This window comes from Carassius auratus, chromosome 25 (assembly GCF_003368295.1).
Source record: "Carassius auratus strain Wakin chromosome 25, ASM336829v1, whole genome shotgun sequence".
In the NCBI taxonomy this organism is placed as follows: Eukaryota; Metazoa; Chordata; class Actinopteri; order Cypriniformes; family Cyprinidae; genus Carassius; species Carassius auratus.
This window is the reverse complement of record NC_039267.1, coordinates 12,973,945-12,994,229: the sequence shown is the minus strand read 5'-3', so window position 1 is coordinate 12,994,229 and position 20,285 is coordinate 12,973,945. Positions and strand designations below refer to the sequence as shown.

Below are 20,285 nucleotides of genomic sequence, written 5' to 3'. Positions count from 1 at the left end.
CTTTTTGCACACATACACACACACCCACACATACAATTAAATATTCTGGTGACATAAGATCTGTGCAGGTTTCTCAATAAAAAGTATAAAAATTTCAGACTTGCATCCTCGGTAGTTTGGACTTTGCACATTCGACTCCTTGCACATTCGGGAGTATGATGTCTGTGACGACGCAAATCCGGTAATTCTGCAAACAGCAGCGTACTTGATAACATCAGTCAGCTCGCCTTGGCTACTGCACAATAAAACAAATAAGGATATGAAATACCACTGCCTCCTTTTGTTTTCATTTAAACATAATAACAGCTACAGACGTGTACTTAGTTCAGGGAAATGTGTGCATATAGAAACATTACAATGAAACAAAATATTATATCAATTGCCTCTTTTTATTTTAATTTTAACATATAGATAAATTGAATACAGACCAAAGATTACCTGTTAGATTTACCCGTCTCCCCAAGATCGGCGAAAAACATTTTTAAATAGGCGCCGTCATAATAAATAAACCACGGATTTGAGTTTTAAACAACTACATTCTCGCCTGAAATACTTTAAAAATCACATTTCATGACACAATAACATTAATATTTAGAAAGTGATCCGAATAAATGGTGGTTGAACTCCAATCAGCATGTTTAGCGCCCAAGTCCCACCCCCGAAAGTTCTGGAACATTGAAAAGTACTACCTCACCAGCAGGGACTTTCTGACGGGCAATATTTTAGGTGTACCAGCCCAAAGTCCCTATGTGACGAGTGGGGCGGGGCCGAGAGACGTGGGAACGAGGAGTGAGGCCAGGTGTAGTGATTGGAGATGAGCTACACCTGCGCCCCACCGCCGGTCTCGAGTCCCACGTAGGAGATGGAAGGATATAAAACTGGAGCGACGACCGTGAAGGACGAGAGAGGACCAGGCCTGGGATCTTAGTTTATGTTTTGCTTTATGCGCATCAGTCGTCCGTGAGGGGCTGGTGCGCTGTTTGATGTTTATTTGTGATTATTAAAGTTTCATTTTGATTGTGCGCCGGTTCCCGCCTCCTTCTTCCCGATGATTACGAAGGTTGAATACATTACACCCTAGTTCCTGGGTAAAGTTCCTGCGGTGGAAACGCGGCTTCAGTCGTGGTTTTGAGGGTGGAGAAAGCACTGTACATTCACCCTACCAACAATTCCAGCTGGCACAAGACTTGAACTCGCAACCTTTTGGATTATGAGTCCTAATCTCTAACCTCATTAGGCCACAACTTCCACCATTTGTTGTGGTGTTTGTTTAGGTTTTAATTAGTTTTGATTTGTTTTTCGATTAGAAAAACTAAAATAAACACTCATAGGTGTTTTGTTTTTTTTCCGCGGCTGTAAAGATGCAGTTTTTGTCTTACAAATACAGTACACTAAATTGTGAAAATTGACCATCACCATGCCACAGTCTGCAAAAATGTCACCTAAAGTAACTTGTGCTATTGACTTTTCTGATGGGTTCTTTTACTTCATTTGTGAGCTCTAATCTTGTCAGTGAAATGGTTCATTTGGAATTGTTGCCTGGCAAGAGGTTGCATCTCAGTATCAGAAGATAATGTGTGCGCAGAGCATGCGAGCGACTCTGAATGAGAAATCGGATTATTTTGTTGCTCGAGGTGTGTCGAAACAGCAAGCAGCATTTTCAGTGGATTCCTCTAGGCCCACTCCACGGCTGACTGCATGCAGGTGTTTTAATAATGCATGATTCCCTATCTCAAGAGAAGCTCATTTGATACAAACTCTCCCTCCTCACAACCTCCTCTGTATGCCACTGAAATTGCTCATCTGAGACGACTCCTGTAGGCCCGAGAAAACTCACCAGGGTTTCATAATGATGGAATGATTTTGTATAATAACAGATAACAAATGAAGAAGATCCTCTTATGCTTTGTTAGCAGTTCACCAAATAGTTTTGTTCAGAACCCATACCCTGATGTCATTTTTAGCTTATCACTGATTGTAATTTATTCATCTTGTTGGTTGAATGGATCTGGAGCATGATGCGTACATTGTTTATGCAGAATTCCTGATGTTTTTACGTCTCAAGTAATGTCTGATGTGTTTACTGATTCGTCTTGGCCATGGGAGATTATGTAGCTGAGATCGTCTGATTCAGGATTGCACAAGATCCGAAAATCATAATGTTGTTTTATCTCTTTGTACAGGAAGTGCCAAGACCCTAGTTGTGTTTAACGAAAATGGAGACGCCCCTGGACGCTACGACATCTACCAATATCAGATAACAAACAGGTCGGCTGAGTACAGAATCATCGGCCACTGGACGGATCAGCTGCATTTAAATGTAAGGAGTTCATCTGTGTTCCTTTTCAAGTGTACTTAAATGTTAGAGGCTGTCTGTAAAACAGTTATTTACTTTGGTAATGATGATTATGGTGTAGATGACTGCCATAATGATTATGGCAATTACACTGTACAATTAGTGGTGTTGAATTAACACCCATAATTCAGAAGTAATTTTTGCTTCATAGACGTGAAATTAACTGTGTATGTGCTGGCACTGATGATGATTTATAATACTGTTTAATAGTTTGGGGTCAGTAAGATTTTTTTTTTTTTTTTTTTTATAAATTAATACATTTATTGTGCAAAGATGCGTTAAATTGAACACAGGTGACATTTACAGTGTTCAAATTAGAAAAAAAGAAATACTGTTCTTTCTGCTCATCAAAGTATCCTAAAGAAAAATGTTTCAGATTCAGTGACTTATTTCAACATTGATGATAATAATAATAATAATAATAAAAGTTTCTTAAGCAGTAAATCAGCATATTAGAGTGAATTCTGAAGAATAATGTAACACTATTGGAGTAATGATGCTGAAAATTGCATTGCAAGGATATATTACATTTTAAAATTTTAAAACAAAAAACATTTAGTTTAAATTGTAATATTATTTCAAAATATTACTCTTTCGTAATATGGTTTGTAAGCATAAGATAATTTCCAAAGACATTAAATAATCATAAAAAGCCTAAACTTTTGAACAGTATTATATAATATTATATTACATTATCTCTGTCAAACAGGTCATTCAAACTACAGCTGGCAAATTTTCCTCCTTTATCTTATTAATAACTCTTAATTAATGTTACCTTCATAATATGTTCCTTTGTTAAATCAGTTTTATTTAATTTTTCATTTTCTCTTGATTAAATTTTACTTCCCCTACAAAACAGTTCCACAGAATCTGAAAATAACAAATGCTTTTTGACATTTACCAGAATATTTCTGACGTTGTTTTTCTTCAGATGAATGCCATGCAGTGGGCGAGCAGAGACTCATCCGTGCCGGCGTCTGTATGCAGCCTGCCCTGTCAGACCGGCGAGCGGAAGAAGGTTGTGAAGGGGGTGCCGTGCTGCTGGCACTGTGAGCGCTGCGAGGGATACCATTACCAGGCCAGCGAGTTCACGTGCCAGCTTTGCCCATATGAGCAACGGCCAGATCAGAACCGCACCGGCTGCCAGCCAATCCCCATCATTAAACTGGAGTGGCACTCGCCGTGGGCTGTAGTACCCGTCTTCATTGCCATCCTGGGAATTCTTGCCACGACCTTTGTTGTGGTGACGTTCGTTCGTTACAACGACACACCAATCGTACGGGCCTCCGGCAGGGAAATGAGTTACGTGCTGCTAACGGGAATTTTCTTATGCTATGTCACCACGTTCCCCATGATAGCGGAGCCTGGAGTGGCCGTCTGCTCCTTCCGCAGGATCTTCCTGGGTCTGGGCATGTGTTTCAGCTATGCTGCCTTGCTCACCAAGACCAACCGCATCCATCGGATCTTTGAGCAGGGCAAGCAGTCAGTCGCGGCGCCACGGTTCATTAGCCCCGCCTCCCAGCTAGTCATCACCTTCAGCCTGATCTCAGTTCAGTTAATGGGCGTGTTTGTGTGGTTTGTAAGCGACCCTCCGCACATTGTTGTGGATTACGGCGAGCAGCGTACGCAGGACCCCGAGAACGCCCGCGGGGTGCTCAAGTGTGATATCTCGGACCTGTCACTCATCTGCTCGCTGGGCTATAGCATCCTTTTGATGGTCACGTGCACTGTTTACGCAATCAAGACCAGGGGAGTGCCGGAGACCTTCAATGAAGCCAAGCCCATTGGATTTACCATGTACACCACCTGTATCATCTGGCTGGCCTTCATTCCCATCTTCTTTGGGACCGCACAATCTGCAGAGCGGGTGAGTCTAAAGTGCTGATTGCAAAGATTTTTCTGAATATGTGAATTTGTATTTATAGTAGGTGCCATGTTGAGATCATCTGCATCCTGTGGAACCATGGTACCATAATGTCTCAGTATAAAGTTGCCCTATTTAGTTCTAGCCTGTTCTGTTCTTCCTCTTCTACTATTATACTTCAACCTGAGTGTTTGTCTTCCGTGTTTCTCTGGAAATAAAGTCAAGTTATAGCATTCCCCAGCGTCTCCTCATCCGTCCCTTTCTGCCTGAGAGTACCGTATTTACCGTATTTTAAGTCACACTTTTTTTCATAGTTTGGCTGGTCCTGCGACTTATAGTCCGGTGCGACTTATTTATCAAAATTAATTTGACATGAACTGAGAGAATGAACCAAGAGAGAGCATTACCGTCTACAGCCACAAGCGGGCGCTCTATGCTGCTCAGGTCTCCTGTAGTCTACACTGGAAACATAGAGCGCCCTCTCGCGGCTGTAGACGGTAATGCTTTCTCTTGAATCACCTGTGTGCTTTCACATGGAGCAGCATTGACTACACTGAGCAGTTGTTCACTGACAAGCTGCACAATCATATTTTGTGCATATTTGTCACTTGATCCTTCAGAAAGTATCAAATCACATTCTGTTCGGTAGAGTCATATTGAGTCATATTAGTGCTATTGTCATTATCGATCTTTTTCTCTTTGTTGGTGTGCCGATATGATGAAGTGAACAGATGAGGATCGTCTGTATTATCTCCTCATAGCAGCTCTTATCAGTACACAGTCCTTGTTAGACTTTTAGAAATTTGCATCAAAAACAAGCACTCATCTAAGAGAAGCTCATTATCAGATATATGGAGATGATCAAACATGACCCGAAGGAATAGTGCTGCTGTTAATGGGCCATAAATAGAGCGCGCTGCCTCAGTCAGTCCAGGCCAGTGTGGGTCTTATAATGTTGATAACTTCAGTGGCGGTGTGCAGACTGGAGGCTGAACCCTATGTTCTTTCTGCACCAGGATGTATTTCTGTCCAGTGCTCATTAGTGCAGCCGAGAGAAGCCAGGATTAAAAACACAGTCTTCTCTGCATGTCTAATATCTGTGACATGTGTTTTGATTTCCTCCTGCAAAGATTTGATGTCAAGTGTTATGTTAAAGGAAAAATTGTGCAAAGACTGAGGATTGAAAGCAATGCTCAATAAGAATTCATCTCCAAGAGCTTGTCAACATGATTTTCTCAATATATAACAACTAGAGATGAACTTGTTGACCTAACTGTTTTCTGTTAGCATGGATGGTTCTCTTTCTATTTATATTTTTTAGACAGATGGTGCTCTGGAATATCTGATTTTTGATGGTCAATGGCTGCATTCTGTAGATTTACAGTAGTTTTTCTACTTAGCATGTTTCATGTCTGCTATCACTTTTCCTCATATAATGAATAAATATATTATGTTTTTTTTCTTAATTTATTTGGTTAGAAGCCAGGTATTAATTGGGATAATGTGCAGTCAGCTAGACATTGTCATAAAATAAATCCTTGTCAGGATGATAAAATACTCTTCTGCTCACCTTGTAATTTAATATGATGTTCGCCCTTTATTTTGTGTGATAAAGTGTTATATGATGCAAAATTAAATAATTGACATTTATGTTGTTATAATACAAAAAGCATACAATGATTACAATATTATCTGAAAAATAATAACTTTATATTAATTACCTTTTCAAGCAATTTAATTCAAAGTAATTGCATTAATTGCATTTTAATTGTGTGTGTATAAATATATACAGTACATATATTTATATATCAGTTGAAATATATACACATTTATTCTTTTTAGTTTCATATGTTCACAGTTTACTGTAATGGTAAAAAAAAAAAATAAAGGCCTTTTTTTATTCTTTAAATTTCCACTGGCCCCAGTGTGAAATCCCTGCACTGGTCGAGAATCTTTCTCATCTCAACTACTGAACTTTCTCATCAACTTTCTCATCAAAGTGAATAAATCCCAAGTGATGGTGTCCTAAGCGGTTGCCTGTGTAGCGTAAGGGTTTGATCGGCACTGCTGTTGGGTTTATTTTGCTGTAATGACCGGCTAGCTATTTGTTATCCCTTACATATTTTGTTTGATCATAAAAAACAGCAAAACATCTGTGAAAAGCCAGACGTGCTATCGCATCCAATTGTGCATATAACACAGAATTAGCGAATGGAGCGATTCAATGGAGTAATTAGCAAAAGGGATTTAAAAGCACATTGATCAAATTGGCATTTTTCCCACTTAAAATGTTCCTGGTATGTGTCTTGCATGAGGCTCATTACAATATATTATCCCTTTGATAGTTTCCTTTGCAGACAAAATACCTGCCAACCAACTCAATCATCTTTAATCCATTGTGCAAACCTACTAAAAATGACGAGGGGGGGGGGGGGGGGGGGCTGGGGGGGTCAGCGGCTTCAACTCTACCTCAGTGTGTGTTTTGAATGCAGCAAATGCTAAACCTTTAGGCATTAAGCTGTTTTTTTTTTTATCCTTGACACTATATGTCAGTATGAAACCAGTGTCATGTCAAAGCATCTGGACTACATGCACTAATCACCTCACCCTATTAACATTTAGGCCCCGTCCACACGGAGACACGTTTCTGTGAATACGCACAATTTTTTTATCGGATAGGCGTTTCGTCCACACGGATCTGGCGTTTTCGCAAGGTGAAACCGCTATTTTTTGAAACCGGGTCCCAAAGTGGATAAATTTGAAAACGTCGTCTTTGCGTTTTCGTTTTCTGAAACTATGACATCATCAGCCCACGTCTCCCCCCTAGTCAGACACCTCTACGTCACGTAACAGCAACAAAAACATGACAAACACTGAACGATTGTCTTTTTATTAACTAACATTAATACTGATTAATAAATGTATTGTTCCATGTTCGTTTGTGTACCAAGCGCATGGTTTATGAGCATAGTCCAAGTCTTCTTCTCTGTTTTTAGTGTATCTCTGTGGCAGAATTACAGCACCACATACTGGTCTGGCATATATACTACATCATTTTGCGGTTTCGTGTGGACGCGGACATTTCTTGAGACGAGGAAAAAAAGATCAGATTGGGGTAAGCTCCGTCTCCGTGTGGACAGGGCCTTAGATGCTTTTTTGTGGGCAGTGCGCCGAAAATTTCCTGATTATTTAATCACCCCCAAGCCATCCAAGATATGTATGACTTTGTTTCTTCAGCCAAAGAGGAATTAATATTTAATTTTGGAGGGGAAAATTCCAGGATTTTTCTCCATCTAATGCAAGTAAACAGTCTCAACATAGACCATTTTTTTGATGGTCCAGGATCAATATTTAGGCAGCATTAACATAATCTACATGACCCCAACCAACAATTAAGGTTCTCCTCTAGCAAAATGATCAGTCATCTTTTATATGAAAATGCAAAATCATCTACTTTTTCCCTACAAATTCTCGCCTTCATCTAGCTTGGTTTAGTTCACAACCTCTCAAGTGAAGTATGAATTTTGGGAAGGTCACACATGAGAACCAGTCCACTGTTTACAATAGGAACGTGCAAAGACTAAATATTAGGATAATTGAAATATTAATTAAGTTTAAAAATTAAGGTGTGGTCACAATTACCATTGTTAGGCAAATTTTCATAGGCAAAATCCAGTAAGGACCACGAAGTTCCAGTAAGAATTTAAAACGTGGGTAATTTGAAGCTGCTTTTTTTAGGATACTGTATGTTTACATGATAATATTATGTATGTATTACATGTATAAATTTTGTTTTTCCATAGTACAGACGACAACATTGGTCAAAATGTTCCCTGTTTACTTGGAACCACAAAAACGTCTAAAAATGCTGTATTATGCATGCGCAAACACAGTCCTGGGGCCCGTTCTTCGTACGTCGCTAACTCAGTTAGCTGGATTTGATTGTTGACGATTTGGCATGATCTTGGATCATTTGGTTCTTCGCAGCTCATCTCGGGAGCAGGCTTATTTCATGTAAACAGGATTAGATCGCTTCTTTTCAACCAGAACTGATACTCAAAATATGTCTGCTACCACCGCTACTTTATTACAAGAGTATCGGACAATAATTTAAAATAATAATCATTAAAAAAATATTTAAAAATATTTTGTAGTCCATAACAGCCTACTATAGACAGCCAGTTTTACTCACTGAAATATTTATTTGTCATAAAATTATTACTTCAAAATTGTATTAGAGTCACACATGCTATACAGATAATAGAGTCGTGCATTATTTTGAGTGATGACTGCTATTATAAGAGTGGCTTGATGGAGCGCAGGAGATGCAGATAACATGATATTGACCCTTAAGAAAATTTCATGAATGCTGTCACGTAACAAATCTGTCCAAATATAAAATGAAATGAATAGATAATTTCTACATTGAAATAAAAATGTAAAGACTGCACAACAATTATAAATTGTGAATCTAAATAATTGGGAATCATGAAAAAAATTGGAATAAAATAAAAACATGTATCTATTATCTGTTTCATGTATCTATTATAACATGTATGTAGTTTTGTTTGCTTGCCTGTTTCCTTATAAAAGTCCCTGTCAAGTTTTTCGTTGGGTGTCGTTTTAAATTATATGACGTCATTACATTGCCGTCTTGCCACCAGCCAATCGCTGCACTGCTGATCATGGTTTCGAGTATCTATACATATCCCCTTTTAAGTCAACACATGAATGCGCAATTATCTCAGATAACTCAATCCAGCGATACTAATCATACACAACAGGTGTGTTCGAAGAACCCAATTAACCGGATCATGATTAGCACGATGATATCATCTTGGATGTGCCATTTGATCTCGGATGTAATAAGCGACGTACGAAGAACGGGCCCCTGTAGTCTGCCATTTTTGTTTTGGTTGGCAATTATTGACTAAACACATAAAGTAATGCGCATGTGCATGATGTCGTCATTTTCACAAATTTGTGTTTTGTACTTTAACCAAAGATGATATTGGTATTGTTTTCAAAAACATGCACTTTGAAACTCGTTTTCAAATGTTTGTGTTTTAAGGCCACCGTTTTCATGTAAATGAACAGCCAAAATCCTTTAAAAAATTCAGGTTTTAGAAAATAGTGTTGCGTAGGCTATAACATCCTCTTAGGAATAACAAACACAGTTAAGAAACGGAGTTTCATTAAAACACCAAACACTTAAGGTACAGTCACATCTGTTGTTCAGTAGTTTTTTCGCTGACGAAATAGTGACAATTCTAATTGGGATCCACGCTATCAGGAAAAATGTTCGTGCACAAATTACACATCAGGTTCACCAACAGAAAGCTGTTTGGTTTGAAAGTGACTTTGTGTACTGTGCTTCACACATCACTACACTATTAACCATAGACAATGGATCTTTTTGGCAATAAAATTTTGCTAATGTGACACAACTAATTCCGAAAGGTTAGGTCATTAGGTCTGTCAGCAATACAAGCTCAATTTCACATGTTTTGTTCTGGAAATATGTCCAAACACAGTTCATAATCCAACACAAGTATGCACGGCAAACAGCAAACCAAGATTAGCCACATGGGGTGCTATAGTGCATCTTGTCTTCTTCACCAGTCAGGTTTCTCACACGTTTGTTAACATTATAGTTACACAATAGAATGCATTGGCCAAGACTCGTGTCTCTGTTTGCATAGAGCATATTTCTAACTTTCAAATGTAAGGTGTTTGTTATTATTCCCATTTAATTATACAGGTTTTTCATTGAGCTGCAGTGTCATTTAGCCTTATTTAACATCATGTTTTAGATTAGCAAATTATCAAGCTTTTTAGCCTATATATAGTACAAAATGTCAAAATCTTCCTCTGAGCTTTTCCAGTGTTTCCATCTGCTAGATAGCATATCTCAGTCAGATTAGCATAAGTGAGTTATGATAGGCTATTTTTACTCAGCGAGGTGGCTTCACATACACGAGGGATTAGCGGAACTGCAGAATTTAACATAAAAGCACTCTAGCATTCATTTTAAGAAAAAAAAAACACTATGAAAACAAAACATTGTGGTAAACAGCTGGCCCTCAGGGTGGTATTAAATTAAAAGTTACATAAAAGAGGAAATTGTTTCCCTCAAATCAGACCGCTTTTTTCATTCCTCCCCATGACAAAAGAGTCCAAATGGAAAGAAATCCGCAGAGCGTATTTCCCGTTTCCCTTATCTCTCCCGGGCTTATTTCTTTCGCCCTCACTGATGTTAAAAAGATTATTGCAATGAGCAACCGCAATATGAGGACACAGATATGAGTATTTTATTGAGGCATGTCTCTCTTATTCACATCTCCTCACTCTGTGCTCATTAAAACTCAGAAGTTTCTTTACAGCTGCATGGCGTGTAATTTGAACCTTGCGCCTCCTCGTTTCTGCTTATTTTCTGCATTAACGGTCCTGTTTCTTCAGCATACTTGTGCATTTCCTCATTGAAGGGAGCCGATTGTACATTAGCATTGGGATTGCTTGTGTTAAACTTCCTGGAGTGAGGGAAGGAACTATACCAATTGGTTTTTCTGTCAGTACCCTCAGTATGCATTGCAGTGCAGTTGAATAGAGGAGAACAACTGAAAAGATGAGGAAAGGATGCCTGCCGGGGGTAATTAGAGTTAGATGAGTCATCTGCAGTTTTACGGACATTTTGAATGAGTTCCAGTTTATATATAGTTAGTTGTGTTTATTCGTTCACCGTTCGCACGCTGTGGCATTGATTTTTAAACCACTTAAGCTCCCCAAAGATCTTTAGTTGAATGGAGTTACTTCTTCGTATGGCTTTTGGAGAGTGTGTTTTCTTTTTTTTTTTTTTACCCCTGCTGTTTTGGTACTGCTGACTGACGCTGTGAATTACAATAGGCACATAAAAATATAAAAACATACTCAAGTGCTTTTCAGGATACACTATAAGTGTATGCAGTATATTCCTGATGTATTTGTGCTAATTTTGCTGCAAATATATAAAATTAAGCAGCATTCATTCGATTTGAATCGGCTTTGTGCTTGATTTTATGCACCTGTTATTAATGGGTGTAGCTGAAATAGCATACATTTACATTTATTCATTTGGCAGATGCTTTTATCCACACAACAACATACAAATGAGTAATGCTTTATAAAATCGTTTCATCCTAGTGGTACAGTAACATTGGAAGTATGGCAAAGCAAACCATGGTTAATTTTTGTAAAGGTAAATCAAAGCCCAAGTTGGCAACACCGCTTATTGATTGACAGTCAAAAAAGAAATGGATGAGATGGAAAAACAACAACAATCTACTGGAGACAACGAGAACAACAGATGTCTGCATTGAAAAGAAATTGTGTGAGGGAGTTGAAAGATAAATGCAACATGTTTACCGTTATAATAAGGCTAGGTGATTGACTGTAGCATTTGTGATAAAATCTTTGGGCTTAAGAAAGAGTTAACTAATCATAGGAGATTTTTTTTTAAGCAGCTAGCACTATGCTAAGCTAATAGGCTGTTAGCTGGCTAACTGAAAACGTTAAAGGGAAATGTTTAATTGAACCCCTTTTCAGCTTCTGGAATTTGTTTCTGTCACACTTTATGATGTGATATATAGTATATGGCGCCCCTAAAGGGACATAGTAATGAGAAAATAATGAGATGGAAGGAAAATTAAATTACAGTGATTTTGAGTTTTCTCTCACAAAACTTTTGAATTCCCCTGAGAATCGTTGAGTTTTCTCGCAAAATTATTGCATTCTCTACCAAAACGTTTGCGTTCCCCCGAGATCTTTAGGGTTCTTTCACAAAATGTTTGCATTCTCTCACAAACATTTCCATTGCCTCAAGAAACTTTGGGATTCCCTTTGAATAGGAACTCAGATTGTGTCTCTAGAGTGTCCAAAAGAGGACATTTTGTGTCATTCCCCTTCTCAGGGAACCAAACCAAGACGTTCCCCTTCTAACATTATAGGGACGCAGTGTCTTTACCCTTTCTCAGGGAACCATGGTAACATGTATAACCTGAGATGTTCCGTTGCAAAACATTTTCCACCATACCTCTGGGTTCTCTTGCAAAACTTTTGCATTCTCTTTGATGAAATTATCATTTTGCTCTCAAACCTTTTGTGAAGACAATAATATGAGCTGAGAAGAAAACCTTATTTTTCAAAGCCTTTGCGAGGAAACACATTTTTTGGGGGGGAATGCAATACTTTTGCAAGTGAACTCAAAACATTGAAATATAATTTTTCCTCCAGACTCATTTTCTTCCCATCACAACATCCCTTTAGGGACTCCATATATATATGACATTTGACATGACTTGAACAAATATCAAAGTTCTTCTTGAAAGCAAGTCATTCAGCAGGAGATATTTCCCAAATAATCAGCTTCTTTATCTTAAACCAGACCATATTTTACATTGATGACAGTATTGAAAAGGCCATCTTGTGCCAACCTAAGCTACTTTGCTGGTTTTTGATGGTCTTGGCAAAGCTGGTCTAGCTGGTGTTTTCAGCCAATTTAGATGGTCTCCAAGATAGTCTCCCAGTCTGAACAGAAGCTTCCAAAACACCTTTAAAACCAGCCATCAGAACTAGCCTAGGATCCGGCTAAAATATATAACCATTCTTGAAGAAATGTTAAAGGCCATAAAACTCCTTTGCTTGTTTTAATTAAAATGCAGTACTTCTTTTACAACAGCTGCTATAGTACATTCTCAATTTTCTTCTTTAGCGAGTATCATTCCTTCTTCTGTCTAGCATTTGAAGACTTGCACAAAAGAGTGGTAGCAGGGTCACAAGGTTAGACTTGAATTAAATTACAATTCAAAGGGAGATTCAGTGAGCATTGTGCGCAGTCAAATTTCCTGGACAGGATGGCAGTGCTCTGTTGTCTCGGAGAGACAGTACATGAAATCCTCTGCTGATTTGTTTACCTCTTGGTCCACGTCAGTAAGCAATACAGTTAATTTGATTTCAGTCTCATCTAAGCAGTAGTATGGAGTGACACCCTCCTGCTGTGCTCTAGATTCTCCTTCCCTGACCTAAAAACCAGGGCTCATTCATTCTCAGCACCCCATTTCTCTTAATATATAAACGTGAGGAGATTTATCATCTGCTTCCCCCACAGTAGGCATACGTTATCATTTACTGCTCGTTAGCTTACTGATCACTCGCACCCAAGGTAAGGAAAGCAGTAATATATTTGTTAGCGAGGTTAGCCATTCATCAAACTCTCAGACGTGGGCAAGGATGAATCGACATTTTAAATTGCCTTGCTGGGGGCGTGTTGTTGCATCCTAGGTTCAAGTTTTTTTGAATCTGCAAACGTTAGCATTATTGAAATCAGATTTGACTGGTGTGCGCCAAAATGGAGTCAGACCTGATCTTGAGGTGCATTCAAACTTAATAATCCGCTAACATAATATTAGCAGTAACTCCTCACTTGTTATGTAACTATCTATCTTAGCTTACCAAATTTGGTGCATGGCTCAAATGCTTCAAATGTGAATGATGCATTAAGCGGCTTGCTGTGGAGAGTAGTGCCATTGCCATTTAACAATTAATTTTAACCTGATGGACAAATAAAAGAAAATGCTGAAATTCTTATAGACTTGCACTTAAGGAAGAAGTGCAAGTGCAAACCAGCAGCTGGATTCATGAAGAAGTTATTCTTAAAATGAATTCCAAGAAGCTAGTAAGAATGTTAATAAGAGCAATCCTTGAAGAAGACTTAAGAAGTTCTCAGAATGGCTTGGCAGGGGTTTAGCACTCTGCATCACGTTTTTTAACTTTAAAAAGTCATTAATGGTGATTTGTAATACGATTCTTTTTAAGAAGATGAATTCTTCTTAGGGTTTGCTTTAAGAACAAGCTTGGAACAAGAACAAGATCATAAAATAAAAATTTTTGGAATACAAAATATTCTTCCCTTGGCTCGTTTGACTAAAACTTACCTAACACTAAAAACAACTGCCTTATAAAAACCAAAACAACCTTATCGCAATAATCAAATAAAACAATTTGTTTTGCAGTAGTGAAAAATGTGGACAAGTTCCACTTCAGAAAAATGTAAAAAAAACTTGTTGCTTTGGCCTTGGTTACATGAGTGAAAGAAGAAAGTCACATCAGAGTTATTTCAAAGAAAGATTAAGAAAAGTGTCGCTGTAGCTCAGGGACATTTATAAGCAAGAAAATGTTTTTGTTAGTTTTTTGTTACACTAGAACGTTTGTTGCCTATAGGGGACGCTGTTTTGTCTCCCGTACGGCAGCCATTGATTTCGCCCTCTTCTCTTCTCTCCAGATGTACATTCAGACGACCACACTGACTGTCTCTCTGAGCCTGAGTGCATCCGTGTCTCTGGGGATGCTCTATATGCCCAAAGTCTACATCATTATCCTGCACCCGGAACAGAATGTGCCCAAACGCAAGCGCAGCTTCAAGGCCATCGTCACCGCTGCCACCGTGACAAACAAGCTCAGCCAGCTGGCCAGTGAACGGCCCAATGGAGAGGTGAAAACCGAGCTCTGTGAGAGTGTGGACAATAGTAGTGAGTACAGACATTTTCTCTATCAAGCACAGTTTGTTAATGTTAATGTGGCATGTGGGGCAATGACGCTATTCTTTTTTTTTTTTTCTTAATTTATTTAAAAATGCAATTCATGTATTAAAATTTTTCTATTGAAATTCATTTTGAGATTTTTCAAAGGGCATAAAATAAAATCAAAATTCAATGTTACAAATATCTCTTGGTACCATACAGACGGAATAAGCCTCATTAAAAGACAGAAATTAATGAAAAGAAAACCTTTGGCTTAATATTTAATTGTGGTTCTCAACCTCCAGGCCCTCCATTGCCCACAAGAAGCTGGAAGATCCTAGTTTATGTAAATTCAGGTTTAGGATTCCAAACGTTTTCAGAGCTAAATATCCTTTAAGGTTTCCACTTGTTTTAACCAATGAATTTACATGACATTCATCATCCGTGATTGGTTATTACTTGATGGTTAAACTATATGACATTTTTAGAGCCATTTAAACATTGAAAAATGTGTAGTAGTTAAAAAAACAAAACAAAAAAAAAACATAAATACAAGTTTAATTTTAAACTAGATTTTTTTTTCTTTTATACAGTGTGTCATTGACCCACATATATTATATTCATTTATTTAAAAAGTAAACATAATATATTATGAACTAAATGTAATTTTTGGGTGAACTATTAATTTAATGGTGGCAAAGCTGTGCATGATCTTTGTGCTAATGAACTGATAACTCTGATTATTCTTCAGTGTTTGCATTGCTTACTCTCTTTGGTATGTATCTTGTCATCTGAAGCTTTTTATTGTGAGGAAATGGAGCAGATAAGGATGCATTCACTAGAGTGTCATTGCTAATTCATTAGCTATGCTGCCTGCATTGTCTGATTCTAAACACTAGATGGAACATTTAGGCTTGATTCACATCTGGTCTAAAATAGTGTCTGAGGGAATCTGAAATACTGGCTGCAAACTCATGGCAGCAGATTGTATTTCAGCAGCCGGTGTGGTGATACCTTTTACATGAGGGATCCGATCATTAACCAGGGCAAGGGCAGCATGTGCAGGTCCACAGCGCTGTGTAAAAGTTAATGCAAATGTTCAGACCCTCACTAATGTGCCGTGACCCTCCTGCTAAAGGGCTCTAACACTGGGTCAGTTCATAATGAGAGTCAAATGTGGCATGTAATGAATAAGCAGTGAATGCCATTTGGAGGACAAGCGTGTTTTGGTGTTTCTCAGTATGTTTAATTTGTGTACTGTAAATTCTGCATTACCATGCCTGTTTAAGCAGAATTAATTATGCTAATAAGTGTTGTGAGTCAGTTCTGTACAGGTATTAATCATTGGTAGCAATGTGGGCCTACTGTATTAATAGGACTATTCTTTAAATGTTAAATTTTGCGAACAGTAAAGGTGCAATGTTTGTTGATGATAGAGATGTATGAACGTTTAAACCAAACAGCTTTCTGTTTGTCAACACAACAAATCCATGTGAGCAGCTTGAACCTGTCGCGAAATCTGCATGAAATAATTATTTCGCCCGGACAAGAAACTCCAAGTTGTTTGGATTCCTATTAAAATGACTGGATTTCGCCTGTGAAAATTAGAACAAATTTGCCGTTCGTAGGGTGCTTGATTGACAGGCGATCTGACCAATCAGATCGCGGATATTATATGAGGCCGCTGCTGTCATCACTGCGTCTTTCCCAACATCTACGGCCGGTCTCCATAGAAATCCATGTTCAAACGGGGTAGCAAAGATCGACTGAATTGAAACTTTTTCATTATAAATAAATACTAAAATATGCAGAGGGTTAAGCCGTGCTGTTGTTTGTTGCCACAGTAATGGCAACAAACTAAGAAATTCCTTTAAAATACTTGTTTTATGTACCCGATTTGTCCAAGTTAAAATACTGAGTGTTAAATAATAAAAGAATATGTTAAAACCTGTGCTCTGATCATTCTGTGGACAAAATCATGTAAACTTTGCCCCAAAATGGAGCTGTATATGCACGTGTGCTCATCTGTTTTCAGTGCAGATAACCTTCATGTCGTCTTCCCACTCATTAAACTATGACAGGTCCTTCACTGCAAAAAGACGGTCACTGCGACATACTAAAGTAATGAAACTATGGCGCCATTTGCTTTTTAAAACATCTTCATAGGTTTCATGTTATATTGTTGGCTTGGAAAATATGTAAATATGCATGCCCAGTAGCTGCAGCTGTATCCCTTCTAGTCTTAACCATATATCAGACAGGAGAGTAGATTAACCTGGTTAGATTAGTGTGAGAGCGGCATTGTTTATTGGGGATGGCAACAGTAACTAAGGAGGGTGGGTCTTTGCAAACAATCAATTGTGACTGAACCTTAAAGACATAGTTCACCCATAAATTTTAATTCTGTCATCATTCGTTCACCCTGAAATTATTGTTTTAAATTTTTTACTTCTGCTGAACACAAAACAAGATATTTTGACAAATGTGGGTTAAACAAACAGTTGATAGCCGTTGACTTAAACTACGGAAGTCAAACGCTAGCATCAAAACTGTTTGATTTGGAAAAACTTCAGAGTAAATAAATTATGAGAGAAATTTCATTTTTTGGTGAACTTTAAGAGATTATTGGCATAGTTTAGGAATATTTCACCAAAAAATGAATAATTTACTGAACCTGCTGTTGTTCAAAAACCCTGAACTTTCTTGTGTGAAACACAAAGGTTAAATGTTTAATAATGTGCTCTCGTTTCATGCAGTCTTTTCATCATGAAAAATGTGTAATAACTGATTTAATGCAATACGAATAATTTAGACCAGTTTTATGAACTGGTCCGAACAATGCACTGAAAATAGCAAATTTTTACTTTTTTGTGCTTTCTTTTTCATCATTTTAGAGCCTTCACTTTTTAATAATATTGTCAAGAGGTGCTGAGATATTCTTCAAAAACTCACCTTTTGAAGAAAGAAATTGATATGGATTTGTAACAACATAAGGGTGAATGATGGCAGAAAGTATAGGTGCATATTTTCTGTTTGCCAAAATTGAGTGAATAATGTCTGGAATAAGTTCTCGTTGGGATTTTATTTCATTGCCTTGAATTCCTTTTTGACAATGACTTCTTGAGAGCGACATGTCACAGCCCAGACAAAAAGGCACAAGATAAAGATGTGACAAAAGAATGTTATTACTTTTCCAATTGTTCCATCCCACTTTTGAATGAAAGCAAGAACAAAAATTATTTTCAGTCCATGAAATGAAGTGGAAATTTCATTTTGATGGTCACCCAGAATCAAACCGAATTAGCTCTGTATACTTCAATTCTCTCATCTCTTGCAGTAATGTTGTTGTTTTTTTCTTTCCTGATACACTGCTGTTTTTTTTAACTGGCTATTTCCTTTTTCAGCACCGTCCACAAAAACAACCTACGTCAGCTACACCAATCATGCCATATGAGTGCACATCCTGAAAATGGTTTGGCATGGATCTGGCTGGCTCGGAAAAAACAGGAGGATCCAATGACTGAAATCCAAGCATGAGACATCAGTGTTGTTTGTGGACAAGAGGATGGACTTTTTTCTTGGATATTTTATAAGAAAGCCTAGGCGACCATCCAAAAAAAAAAAAGAGAGAGAGACAAAAGCTGCCATTTACATGGGCAGCCAATAAAATGGGACACTGGAAAAGGGTACAAAAAAAAAAAAAAAACGAAGTTTAAAGAAACAGAACAAATATTGGCGTTGACCATGTTACATGTTATTCTAATTGTAAGTATTTTGTGGTTGTGAAAATTTTTAATTCTTGTCCCACAGTGTCAGACCTGCATTGGAAAATGCGTTTGTCTCTTGTATTGGCTATTCTGGTCTATAACCTCGGGTTGTGAGTGTGCAAATGCTATGGTTGAAGCATGCTAATTCAATTTTTTATACAAATAATTTATTTATAATAAAGGAATGTTTTTGAAATGTGGAGGGTTCCTGGGTGTTTGGACATTTATATTTTTGGGGATGAAATGTGTAAAATGTAATTCACAGTACACTCCTAAAAATGAAGGTCAAAAGGGGATTTTCCTAGCGTTGCGACAGAAGACAGATCAAAGAATTTCTGAGTGAACAGTTTTTTCCTTAGTGTGAAGAACTTTTCAAAATGTTAGAGAAACCTTTGTACAATGGAGATTCCATGGATGTTAAAAGTTCTTCATGGAACATTTGATGGCAATAAAAAACCTTTATTTTTCTTACAGTGTAGGGCTGTAACTAATGATCATTTTGATACTTGGTAATCTGTTGATTATCTCTTAATTATTATATTAATGATTTAAAAGCTAAATTAAACATACAACAACAAATATATCACAAAGTTTTGTATTTCAGTCAACATTGCTGTTTAATTTCACCTATTTTATTGATTAATTTTCTGATAGATATAAGAAACATAAAAAAAAGCTTCTAAAATCTCATTCACATTTGTGCATATTCAATTTTGGGACATCTTGATGTAATAATAACATAAAACAGCAATGATTTTTATGTCTAATGGCACTTTTCTGTTTATTTCTTAGCTTCAGTAATTTTGTGTATTCCACCGTGTTTTTTTATTATTTGTTATTATTTAAGCTAGATAGACCCAGGTCATTGCTTTGACTGTGAGCAGCATGGACATTTTGTAAAATATATTTTTTTATGTTCTATGATAAGTAAGCCATACAGATTTGAAATGATATGAGGGCTGTAAATGTTAAAACATGTGCAATTAAGCATGTAAAAGACTGAAAAAAATGTGTGTCATACAGTATACTGTATGTATTTTTTGGTCAGGTGAGTCTAGACATTTTCAGGTGAGTGTAGCATATAAAAATGCCAAGGTGGCAAGTTGGTACAATTTATGAGCTGAATCTGAACAGGTGTACTGTGTTCCAAATATAGCAAACGTCCATTTTTATTTCAGGGCAATGCAAAATGTGTTATTTATTGCCATGCTGTAAAGCTTTCCTTGAATCTTAAAGCCTATTTCATTATGTAAGCAGCGCAAAACTTTCCAACATTCCTTATCCTAGAAAGAAGAGGAGTAAGTGTTGCACACAGCATTTTAAAAAGCCTTTACTGTCCACATAATTTCTTACACTTCCATCAAAATAACCTTTCACGTCCACTCTGTCTTCTTCAGTGTATTTCCAAAACGTAAATGCAACTCATGTATGCACTGACTTCGTGGAAGTTTTTACAAAGGATGTTTCGGATCCAGTCGGATGCCGTTAATTGGCTCTCTGACAGGCACAAGATTCCTGCAACTGAACTACTTTCTTGTAACTATGTCTACTAAACCCAATTATCTCTCCTTAGAGCTTTTTTCTCACTAATTACTGCCTCTCAGTTGAAATTTAAGACTCATGAGATATGGGGGGGTGGGGGTGGGACATTGATAACAAAAATAAACAGGCTGTTAAATATTTCTGGCGCCTCAGATGTTTCCAGAGTGCACAGCTTGGTGGATGGCATCCTTCCCTTTGACAAA

General features: G+C 37.5%; 1 protein-coding gene across 1 annotated transcript in view; it reads left to right on the top strand.

Annotated features, from left to right (window-relative positions):
- grm8b (glutamate receptor, metabotropic 8b) overlaps positions 1–18,398 on the top strand; it is a 137,895-nt gene extending 119,497 nt beyond the window's left edge. The window contains exons 8-11 of the mRNA XM_026202733.1: positions 2,184–2,320; positions 3,288–4,223; positions 14,536–14,782; positions 18,178–18,398. Of these exons, the coding sequence (XP_026058518.1) occupies positions 2,184–2,320; positions 3,288–4,223; positions 14,536–14,782; positions 18,178–18,227 (1,370 nt within the window). The 3' untranslated portion in view covers positions 18,228–18,398. The remainder of the gene's footprint in view (positions 1–2,183; positions 2,321–3,287; positions 4,224–14,535; positions 14,783–18,177) is intronic.
- Positions 18,399–20,285: the final 1,887 nt, after the last annotated feature.